The 12,297-nt window shown below is 47.8% G+C and overlaps 1 protein-coding gene across 1 annotated transcript; it reads left to right on the top strand.

The window, feature by feature from the left end:
* The first annotated feature begins 4,219 nt into the window (after positions 1-4,219).
* Positions 4,220-11,883, top strand: LOC123191502 (uncharacterized). The gene is made up of 13 exons (XM_044604212.1): positions 4,220-4,227; positions 4,320-5,049; positions 7,846-8,031; positions 8,281-8,373; positions 8,506-8,688; positions 8,773-8,866; positions 8,964-9,146; positions 9,265-9,531; positions 9,650-10,170; positions 10,261-10,371; positions 10,476-10,678; positions 10,750-11,274; positions 11,384-11,883. Exons 1-13 carry the CDS (start codon positions 4,220-4,222, stop codon positions 11,490-11,492), a joined length of 3,213 nt encoding a protein of 1,070 aa, XP_044460147.1. The 3' UTR covers positions 11,493-11,883.
* The last annotated feature ends 414 nt before the right edge of the window (positions 11,884-12,297 follow it).

Here is a 12,297-nt window from a genome sequence, read left to right on the forward strand (position 1 = left end):
AGGAGGGATGGGTGGCTAGGGTTCCGTCGCCCTTGAGTCGCCCTCTCGGGGCGATACAGGAGCCACGAGGGTGGGCAGAGGTTTCTTTCCACGTAGATTCCTTCAATGCCACACTTCCTAATTATACTCTACTATCCCGTTTTCTTGGGCGATCCACTCGTTCAATCCTAGTAACGGTAATACGGTTCATTGTACTTCCTATGTCACACATAATAATTATACTCTAGTTGCCTATTCTCGCTCAATCTGCTAGTGATACCATTTGTATGAACCGACTTTCGTTATTCATCGTGGGCATTCAATCTACATTTAAACCAGTGACGCTGTCGAATCAAACAGACTTTCCTTTAATGTCACACTTCCTAATTATACTCTTTTGTCGCATTTTGCCGAGCAAGCCACTCGTGCAATCCTAGTCACGGCAATATGGTTCGTTGTACTTCCTAACATCATGCGCAATAATTATACTCTAGTTGCATTTTTGTCGCCCGATCGACAACTGAAAACGCATGTCCAAACCAGCTTCCATTATTCATCATGGGCATTCAAGCTACATTTAAACTAGTGACACTATCAAATCAAACCAAGTTTCCTATAACGCCACACTTCATAAGTATACCCCTTTGTCGCGTTTCACCGACGAATCCACTCGTGCAACCTTAGTAATGACGACAATACCGTTCGTTTTACTCCCTAATGTCACGTGCAATAATTATATTGTATAGTTGTGTTTTGCTACCCAATCCGCGACCGAAAGTGCTTGTACCAACCAGCTTTTGGTATTCATTATGGGCATTCAAGCTACATTTAAACCAATGACGCTATCAAATCAAACAGAGTTTCCTATAAAACCACACTTCCTAAGTATACTTTTGCCGCGTTTCACCGACGAATCCACTTGTACAACCTTAGTAATGACGACAATACCGTTCGTTTTACTCCCTAATTAATGTCACATGCAATAATTATACTATACAGTTGTGTTTTGCCACCCAATCCGCGACCAAAAGTGCTCGTACCAATCAGCTTTTGGTATTCATCATGGGCATTCAAGCTACATTTAAACCAATGACGCCATCAAATTAAAAAGAGTTTCTTATGACGCCACACTTCCTAAGTTTAACTTTTTGACGCGTTTAACCGACGAATCCACTCGCGCAACCTTAGTAATGACGACAATACCGTTCGTTGTTATTCCCTAACATGACGTGCAATAATTATACTATATAGTTGTGTTTTGTCGCCCAATCCGTGACTGAAAGCACTTGTACCAACCAGCTTTTGGTGTTAATCTTGGGCGTTCAAGCTACCTTTAAACAAGTGATGCCATCAAATCAAATAGAGTTTACTATAACGCCACACTTCCTAAGTATACCCTTTTATCGCGTTTCACCGACGAATCCACTCGTGCAATCTTAGTAATGACAATCTTAGTAATGACGACAATACCGTTTGTTGTACTCCCTAACGTCACGTCCAATAATTACAGTCTATAGTTGTGTTTTGCCGCCCAATCCGCGACCGAAAGCGCTTGTACCAACCAGCTTTTGGTATTCATCATTGGCGTCCAAGCTACATTTAAACTAGCGACGCCATCAAATCAAACAGAGTTTCCTATAACGTCACACTTCCTAAGTATACCCTTTTGTCGCGTTTCACCGACGAATACCATTCGTTGTATTCCCTAACGTCACGTGCAATAATTATACTGTATAGTTGTGTTTTACCGCCCAATCTGTGACCGAAAGTGCTTGTACCAACCAGATTTCGGTATTCATCATGGGCGTTCAAGCTACATTTAAACCAGTGACGCCGTCAAGTCAAACAGAGTTTCCTATGATGCCACGCTTCCTAAGTATACCCTTTTGTCGCATTTCACCGTCGAATCCACTCTTGCAACCTTAGTAATGACCACAATACTGTCCGTTGTACTGCCTAATGTCACGTGCATTGTGTTTTGCCGTCCAATCCGCGACCAAAAGCACTTGTACCAACCATCTTTTGGTATTCATCGTGGGAGTTCAAGCTACATTTAAACCAGTGACGCCATCAAATCAAACAGAGTTCCCTATAATGCCACACTTCCTAATGTCACGTGCATTGTGTTTTGCTGCCCAATCCGCGACTGAAAGCGCTTGTACCAACCATCTTTTGGTATTCATCATGGGTGTTCAAGCTACATTTAAACCAGTGACGCCATCAAATCAAACAGAGTTTTCTATAATGCCACATTTCCTAAGTATACCCTTTTGTCGCGTTTCACTGACGAATCCACTTGTGCAACCTTAGTAATGACGACAATAATGTTCGTTGTACTCCCTAACATCACGTAAAATAATTATACTATATAGTTGTGTTTTGCCGCCCAATCCACAGGCTTTTGGTATTCATCATGGGCGTTCAAGCTACATTTAAACCAGTGACACCATCAAATCAAACAAAGTTTCTTATAACGCCACACTTCATAAGTATATCCTTTTGTCGTGTTTCACCGACGAATCCACTTGTGCAACCTTAGTAATAACGACAATACCGTTCGTTGTATTCCCTAACGTCACGTGCAATAATTATATTGTATATTTGTGTTTTACCGCCCAATCCGTAACCGAAAGCGCTTGTACCAAGCAGATTTTGGTATCCATCGTGGGCGTTCAAGCTACATTTAAACCAGTGACGCCGTCAAATGAAACAGAGTTTCCTATGACGCCACGCTTCCTAAGTATATCTTTTTGTCGCGTTTCGTCGACGAATCCACTCGTGCAACCTTAGTAATGACGACAATACCGTTCGTTGTACTCCCTAACGTCACGTGCAATAATTATATTGTATAGTTGTGTTTTGCCGCCCAATCCGTGACTGAAAGCGCTTGCACCAACCAGCTTTTGGTATTTGTCGTCGGCGTTAAATCTACAATTAAACGAATGAGGCCATCGAATCAGATAGGTAACGCCACACGTCCTAATTATATACTTTTATTTCCCGAGCAATCCACTCGTGCAAACCTAGTAACGACAATACCTTACGTTCTATTTTCGTACGTCACGCGCAATAATTATATTCTAGTTGCATTTTGCCGCCCATTCCGTTACCAAAAACGCTCTAACGATAATAGAATCTACTGCATTCCCCCCTAATGTCATGCTTAACGAATTTAGTTCCCGCCACCTTTTGTTTTGCATGGTATTTAGGGTTTATGGTTTTTTTTTCTTTTGCACAGTGTTTAGTGGGGTTTTTAGGGCCTTTTTTGCACACTTGGTTTCTTGGCCCCAAGAAAGAAATCACCATTCCAGCCCTTTGGCCCAATAAGAACCAACGGTCAGAACCTCTCCCCCACCAACCGCCACCTACACAAAATAAGATCCATGCATATAGATTACACGGTGCCAAAATACTCCACTGTCAATGACTAACCATCATTAACTACGCGATATATTGTGGGGATACGAGTAACACACTACCCCCGTAGCACATTTGGGTAGGTGGCAAAATACAAAGAAGATCCATGCGCATAGTGTGCATGCTGACAAAATGCTTTGACTGCCAAAATGACTGGCCATCATTAACCGCGAAATATTTCTTAGGATTTTCAGCAACACTGCGAGCGCATCCTCATATATCTCCCCGCGCCATCCAATTAATCCTGCTCTCTATAGATGGAATCCACTCCCCGGATATGCACCACCAAGGCGCGGCATTAATCGCAGAGATATCAGCAGCCCCTCCTTGTTTTGGCACTGGCCGTATCCCGGGCACCTGATTAATGCCGCATAAAACCCATGAAATAAATGGGCATCAGCAGATAACTCACATCTCTCACATCAGGGGCTGCGCTCCGGCCCTCGGCCACGCTATATAAACCGGCCCTCGGCAGCGCTCAGGACACATCCAACTCACACTCGCAGTGCACAGACAGTCAGATCCAGAGCGGCACTAGCACCAGTACCAGTGTGCCAGTGCTTCTCTTCTTCTCCTGTCTCTGCCACCCAGCCATCACCCAGCTCCGTTCCCCTCTCGGCCACCGCCCGAATCCTCCTCCTCGTACCGCACACTACACAGAGAGAGTAGACCCATACCCCCCACCCACCCAACTCCAGCCCCACCATCGCCAGGTTTTTGGTAGGGACGAGGGAAGTACGAGCCAGATCCGGCGGCCCCCATCGGGACTGAGACCGATCGAGGGGTCACGTCCGTCCGTCGGCGTCAGAGGGAAAGGTTGGAAATGGGAAAGTGACTGGATTACGTGGAGGAAATTGAATTTTTTGTGGGGGGGTATGGAATTTTTGTGCCTTGTGCTGATGCTGACCCCCTCGATTCCGCAGGGCTTTCTATACCGGGTGCGTACCGCGGATTTGCCCCCGCGCGCGGCCGCGGCGGCGTGCCCCTGCTCCAATGGCGTCCTCCTACCCCGCCAGGCCCAACCACCGGGGCAGCGGCGTGCACAACTACGGGGGAGGCGGCCGCGGGCACAACGGCGGGCACGGCCACGGCCACCAGTACAACGGCAACGGCGGCGGGCGCGGGGGCCGGGGCGGCCACCACCACCGCTGGAACGACTACGGACGGGGCGGCCACCACGGGTACGGCTACGGAGGCGGCCACCACCAGCACCAGGGGTACGGCTACGGCGGCGGCCAGCACCAGGGGTACGGCTACGGAGGCGGCCACAACGGGTACGGGTACGGCTACGGGGGCGGCGGCGACGGGATGTTCCACCACAACTACGGCGTCCAGCCCTACGGCGTGGGCCTGAGCCACCCGCTGCCGGCGCCAGCGCCGGCGCCGATGCCGGTGCCGCCCGCGAGCCACCCCCACGCGCAAGGCCCCGGCTGGGTCCCGGTCCCGGTCCCGGAGGAGCAGCCACGGCCGCGCCGGATAATGCTGATGGCGCCGCGGCGGCGGCCCCCCGTCATCCCACCGCCGCTGCGGGCCGCGGAGGCGGCCGCGCGCGAGGTGGTGCTGCGGCTGCACCCGACGGAGGAGGCGGAGCGGCGCCGGCACAAGGTCATCGACTACGCCAAGAACCTCATCGGCACCACCTTCGGGTGCGAGGTACCTGCTCCCCCCTCCCCCCACCCCTGCTCCCCCACGCGAAACCCTCGCGCGTTTGTCCCGCTGCGTGCCCGTCCAGCGTGTTCGCTTCGTCGTCGCCCGGGCTTCCGTAGCCCCGTCCCGCACACAATTATAACCAACCCAAAAGGTCTTTCCGTTTCGTCCGGCCCCGAATCCTCCTCGTGGTGCCGCGTCTCGGCCTCGGGTTTCGTGCCGTAGTGTAGTACTTCCACCGTCGCTTTCACCTGGAGCATGAGGGGTCCGGCCGCCGCCGCCGCCCGCCCTCGTAGGTGCTTGGGGAATTTTTGGTTAGGATAGGATATTGCTCGTCTTTGTTAATTAGTTAATTGTCATCTGCTAATAATTAAGTAATCATCACCCTATGATTATCCTGATATTTGTTTATTTATACACCTAGAACTAGAAGTAGAACTAGTAGTGCAGAAGTATTTGGATCTTATAGGATAATAATGTTGTTCGAACCTAAAGTTTACCTATACCGGGATTAAGCATAAAGTCATAATAATTTTTTATCCTATTAAAAGAAAGGGGCCATAAAATACTGATTTAAGAGTCATTCACTATTACACTACAAAACAAATCTAGTTAACGGTTCCAACTTGTTCTGAATTTTGCAGCATGTGATAAATCCATTTTTCACTTTTTCATCTTAATAGAAACAAACGGAAACTTTAATGTGTTAGTAACATATGCTTTAAGGTAGGTCTATCAATGAGAATAATTGAAACTGAATTTAAAAAGCAGGACGTTTTTTTAAGGATTGGAAAAATGATAAGTACAATCATACTCAAAATAAAAGAAAGGGGCTTTTGTAAAAAAATGGGAATGAATACTACAAATCGCTGTTATAATGGATAAAAAACAGAAACATTTTTTAAGAATAAGATTGGAAAAAAATAAGTAGAATCACGTTCGAAATAAAATAAAGGGGCTTTTTCTGTAAGAAAACATGGGTTAATACTTCAAGTGCTGTTCTAATGGATAAAAAAAGCAGGAACATATATTTTTTAAAATATTGCAAAAAAGTAAGTTTATATTCAAAACGGGACTTTTCTTAAGAAAACATGGATGGATACTTAAATCGCTGTTTAATGGACAAAAAATGTAGGAAGGTAAATGCTCTTGTCGTCTAGGTTAGGATATCATGACACGATCCATCCGTTAATTAGTTAATTATTAACCCATGCTTATCCTGGTCTTTTTTTTTATTTCCGCCTACTACAGCATTGCTTTATTTTTAATATTTGATGAAGTGGTTAGTCCAATAGTAATAGTTCATGGACACGTACAGACATTGTCCGTGGTGTCTCATATGATCACGGCCAGGTTTCACGTACAAGTCTAGATTGTGCTTGGGCCCTCATAAGTCCACGGACACGTCCACATAGAGTTCGGACATGTCTGCTCCGAACCACCATTTGTGTGGATACATAACCACACCCAAAAAGTGTCCTCCCCATTTCAAACATGTCAACGAGTTGGGCCGGGCATAAAACCCAAACCCAAAGCCCAAACCCGAAAAACCCAAGCACTACATCAAATAGCAGTATAACAAATCCAAATATATTCAGTTGAGCTCCTAGTCATAGTACCCAAACTGCTCAAGGCCCAAGCTAGGTAAACCTAATCCCTGCCCGGCTGCCCCACCTATCCCAATGATGCGGCTAAGGTGGCCGCCACAACCACAACCGCACGCACCACAGAAATTCGGGTCCCTAGTACCCATCCCAACTGAAAGAAAGGCGCAGTTCCTTCAACCCCCAAGGCCCAAGCTAGGTAAACCTAATCCCTGCCCGGCTGCTCCAACCCTAACTCCATCCTCAAACCTAATCCCCAATTTCCCACAACAAGAACACACAGTAGCACATGCACACTCGGGTGTCCCATATGTCCATAGACATGTTCGGACATTCTCCGGACGTGACTGATTTGAACCCAATTTGTCCGGGCACACAACCAGACCCTCAAAAATGTCTTCCCCATTTTCAGGCATTTCAACAAGTATGGTGTGTGCGACACCACCGAAGCATGCACAACACCGACGTCACGGCAAGACCACACTGCAACACATGCACATCCAGGTGCCACGACGATCGCATGTACCGGGTCAGCCCTGGTAGCCGAAACAGCTTGAGCTCAGGCTGGCGGCAACCTCGCGTGGACACACACGAGCACGAGCAAGCACAAAATGTACCCGAGCGGGTGTCCCATATGTGCACGGACAGTGTCCGAGCCCCCCACATGTCCACACACACACACACCTTCGGACAGTTCCTATTTCCGTCAAAAAAAGAAAGCTTCAGTACTCATCATTTTTACCGGCGCAAGTACCCCACTAGTACTGATTACGACGTTGATGTGTAAGAAACACTCAGAAAAGGGTCCAGCCTTTCTGCTTCGCTGCCGTCACTGTCCGCCGTCGCATGACTCCCCACGTACAGCTGCACACGCACGCATTATATTCCCTGCATGCTGCGTCTACGGCGCTTGTCCGTCTACAAGATTTCCATGCCGTTGCACTCAAATGTGCTTCGTACACTTTTATGGGAGGACTTGGGCGCACCTGTATTTAACACAAAAATGTGAGTACCACTATTATGCGCGTCTAGTGTAGAGTTGATTGGGTTTGGTAGGCAATCCGTAGTCTTGTTAAAAATTGCAACGATACTCGTGCCGCTTAATTTCTACGCACAATTTTACGATACACACTACTAGAATGTGCTGACACATTTTTTTGTGATAAGTGTTTAACTCATTTTTCTTCTAACAATGCAGGTGTTTCCGTTCGGGTCGGTGCCGCTCAAGACGTACCTCCCCGATGGTGATGTCGACATCACCATAATCACGAACACCAACTTGGACGACAGCTTCGTCCAAGACGTCTGTTGTTTGCTCGCAGCTGAACAGAGCAGCGACGACGCCGAGTTTGCGCTGAGGGACATTCAGGTCATCAACGCCAAGGTGAGTTCTCCATTTGAAATTCCAAATCAAATTATCGGTGTATTTGTCAATTTGTGGGAAGTACTACACTTTCTGAGGTGTTGTGGGAAAGACACTTTTTGAGCGGTTGTGGGAAAGATACCTTTTTGAGGGGTTGTGGGAAAGACACTTTTTAAACTGTATGCTCTTTACTATGTCCTTATATAGTTATATTTTCTACTGATATTCAATAAATTCTCTAAGCTTATGTCATTTTTTTTGTGTACCCAGGTCAAGATAATCAAATGTGTTATCGACAACCTTGTGATGGACATCTCCTTCAACCAAGTCGGCGGTGTGTCCACCCTCTGTTTCCTTGAGCTGGTACGTGGACGCGATCTGAACTATTCGATTCATTTTGGAAAAAAAATTCATCTCAAATACATACCCGAAAACTTGTATAAATAACACGAGTAACTTAGATACCCCTAACCTGAATGTGCGTTATTGTTTCAGGTCAACAAAGAGGTCGGGAAGGATCATCTGTTCAAGCGGAGCATCATCCTGATCAAGGCATGGTGTTACCACGAGGGTAACATACATGGATCCAACCATTGGTTGATGTCTACGTACGCATTGGAGGTGTTGATTCTGTACATCTTCAACCTTTTCCACAGCTCGATACATGGCCCTTTGCAGGTAATTCCTCGGAAAACAATCCAAGTAACTTCACAATATATGCAAATTGAAGTGTTTTTTGACTGTATCTTCTTTGTTTAACAGGCCCTGTACAAGTTTCTGCTGTACTACAGCAAGTTTGATTGGGACAACCAGTGCCTTACTTTAGCTGGCCCTGTCCCCCTGCGCAACGACACCGGTGAGTCATGCTAGTCTATCATTTTGCTTTGTTATGTTATGTGAATCACCTGGCATCTAATCACTTATGTAATTAATAAAATCTCTGTGACTTGCAGCTGGGCCTAGTGCCTCAAATGAGGAATTACTGCTGAGCCAGGAGCCCCTCAAGCGCTCACTGCGTAAGCTTTTTGAGCTTCCACCAGGTTCTGATAGGCGTGATCCAGACTTGCGTCTGAAGTACCTGAACATTGTTGACCCCTTGAAGGGGGATAACAACCTCGGCACGAGTATCAGCGAAGGTAAGAATAACCAAGATGATCCATCATTTTGTTTTCTATCTTGATTGTGGGGTACACACTTTCCTTTCTGTTAGTTGGATGATTTGGTTGAACTTAACATATACATAATTTTATGCAGCAAACTCTCGTGTCATACGGGATGCCTTTGCAGCTGGCGCAGAGAAGCTCGGAAATATTCTCAAGCTGCCTTGCGAACGTATCGCAGAAGAAGTCTATGTGTTTTTTACACATACGCTGCGGAAACATGGACGGGGCGAAAGGCAGGACCTTGGAGAAAGTGGGTCCCAATCCATGCCTGAGCCTGGAAATGCACGTGGCGAAGATGTGTCCGGCCTGGGAACTTCTTGCATGGGTGAAGATGAAAAGAGAACTCATCGGATCTCAGGTACATTATTTTCCAAATCATGCTAAAGATCATATTTGGCATAAAATTTGGGTATTTTGACATGATTACTATTGCAAGATGGTACCGGAGCCATTAATTCACCATTTCTTTGTTGTAGGTTCAACCAACTTCAGGAGCCACTCCGATCTATCCTCTTCCTCGGAGAATGGTCACGAGGTTCCTGGTCCTAACCGGAACGGTGTCCATCAAGAGAAGGGGCAACTTCCTCCTTTCACGCCGGTGAACCTACTGGACCTCTCAGGGCATGTGAATTTACACATGAGATGCATACGAAGTGTCCAGTACAACTTGGAGGCCATGCATGACAAGCTCCTCAAGTCGGTTATAGAGGCGTCTTCGGCAGGTGTGCTAGATGAGGATCGGTTTGTAGTTCCACCTCTGCGCCCTGATCCGAGGCCGTCTCCATGCCCGCGGCCGCCTCCTTCTCTCGGTGCGGGAGTTGTTCCTCGGCAACCGATCACTGAGCGCCAAGTTGAACCGGAATATCTACCGTCGCCTCCTTGTACCCACATTCCACCCAACGGATTCTCAGCCTATCCCCCTTTTGCTGGTCCTTGGTTTCCAAACACCGAGGACATGTCCCAGGCTTATGGAGCTGGCACTTACGTGCATAACATGGTAAGAAACCTTGGCGCATGGTCCTTTTTGTTCATTTTCTGTTCAAGTTTCCAACAGATTGACTGGATGTCTTTTTCTCCTTATGTGCAGAACTACTCGATGCCTTTCGGAATAGATGCTTTCTCCAGCGGGATGGCGTTCTATCCAGCTATGTGGGATTTCCCTCAATCGCGTGGAACCGGCACATACATCCCCAGAACAGTAAGAAACCTTGAAAAATGTTTTTCCCACTTTTCAGTTTAGCTCTGTTTGCATTAGACTAATTCAATTTCCGATTGCTTGCCATTTACACTTTACTCTTTTAGGGTTGGAACGCCAACAGGGACAAGTCGTGGAACGATAGGGGAAGGTTCCAAAGGCCGCGGCAATCAGACCGGGATTACGGAGACGGGAGGCCGGATGTTGCCTCAAGCAATGGGCATGTTGCGGGCGCAAGCGCAACAGGACTGACATCGACGATGCGAGGCAATCCACACCAGGGTGCCTCTTCAAGCAACAATGAGCAGAGGTATGCAACATTGCTCAAACTTGATACCATCGAACAACATGTTTGTTTGGTACTGACGAAGTTGTTGCCAGGTCTGAGAATGGGTGGGTGGTGCCGCGGATGCCGCCGAGGATCACGGTTCCTCGTCAGGGCAGCGGCAGCCAGCCCTCTTCACCTGCCGTGGTGATCACACCCGTCGTCCCGGCGGAGCAGCATGAGAACCTGGAGTTCGGAACCATGGGGCCTTTCTCCGTGGCTCGTCAAAACTCTGTGTTCGACGAACAGTTCCCTGCTCTCCATGAAACAACAAGGCAGGGACAACAAGGCCCGCAGAGGAGCAGCCCCAGGCCAGGCGCGGGTGCAACCCCCAGGAGCTGGCCTGCAGAAGCCTCTGGGTCAGCAGCAGTGCAGAGCCCTAGGCCCGGTGCGACTATGAGCCAAAGCTGGCCCAACCTGCCGGTACATAGCCCCAGGCCTGTTGTGCGTACGATCCAGAGCTGGCCCCACATGCCATCCCCCAGGCCTGGTGTGGGTGCGACCCAGAACGGGCCCGTAGGATCCCCCGCTGCCTCCACATCGCAGAGCCCTCGGCCCGGTACCAGTGCGGCCGAAAACAGGTACAGTAATGTTCCTAGCTCATGCACTTGAGTCTCATGTTCATTCTTGCACTATGAAATCAAACTATCATCTTCTAACTAACACTGCTTCCTGATGGAACTTGTGCAGGGCTGCCGGGCCTTACCAGCTGCAAGACGATGCTGACTTCCCTCCCCTGGAGACCGAGAACCCGTACGACGCTGACTTCCCTCCTCTCCAAGCTGCGGCCCGCCGCTGACATGGTAGAGTTGAGATGACATACAACTAATCGTGACGGTGTAAGGGGAGAGCTTAACTTCATGACTTGGTTGAGGGGATGGTGGTGTGCTCGAGGAGATGGAGCAGGATTTTCGTCCGGCGGCATAAACAAACAATCTGGATTCCTGGTGATAGCATGTTTATCTGTGTGTTGTAAAAACTCTAATAATTCCGGTACTTTTTATCGCTGTTGTTAATTATCTGTAGTGTAGAAGAGGGCGGCCTCTAGTGCAGTGCAATGCGAGCGCTGGCTGCACCCTCCGTAGCTTTATATATATGTATAACCCAAAAAAATTAGCAAAAATAGAAAATGACAAAAAATGTAGCCTTTGTGGATCAGACATTTAGCATTTATAAAAAAAAGTAGTTAGAAAACAATGCCTCTCTTTGTTCCCGTGTGGAATGCTGATGTGTTCTTCTCCATGATCATCATGGTTTATATGCTGCGTTGCTGCTCCTATGCATTGTGGTTGCAACAATATTAGCCTTATTTATGGAACTGCAGGGGCTGAGTCCTGCTCCTATGGTGGTCGGCGACTAAGAGACGTGGGCCGCGGCTGCTTCTGCCTCGAACCAACGCAACTCAAACCCCTGCTAGCATTGAAAGGGGTGGAGGATGACATTGAAAAGATGTCAAGTGCTGGCAGGGTAAGTTCATTACCATGGCTGGTAGATTAGCTTTGCTCAATGCCACTCTTGGCAATAAGCCTATGCATATGACGTCCTTCTATGGCTTGCCTAGGGGGAATGAGAAAAGGATTGGTTTTTTTAGGGAAAGGCTTTTG

The sequence above is a fragment of the Triticum aestivum genome, chromosome 2A, assembly GCF_018294505.1.
Source record: "Triticum aestivum cultivar Chinese Spring chromosome 2A, IWGSC CS RefSeq v2.1, whole genome shotgun sequence".
Taxonomy (NCBI): Eukaryota; Viridiplantae; Streptophyta; class Magnoliopsida; order Poales; family Poaceae; genus Triticum; species Triticum aestivum.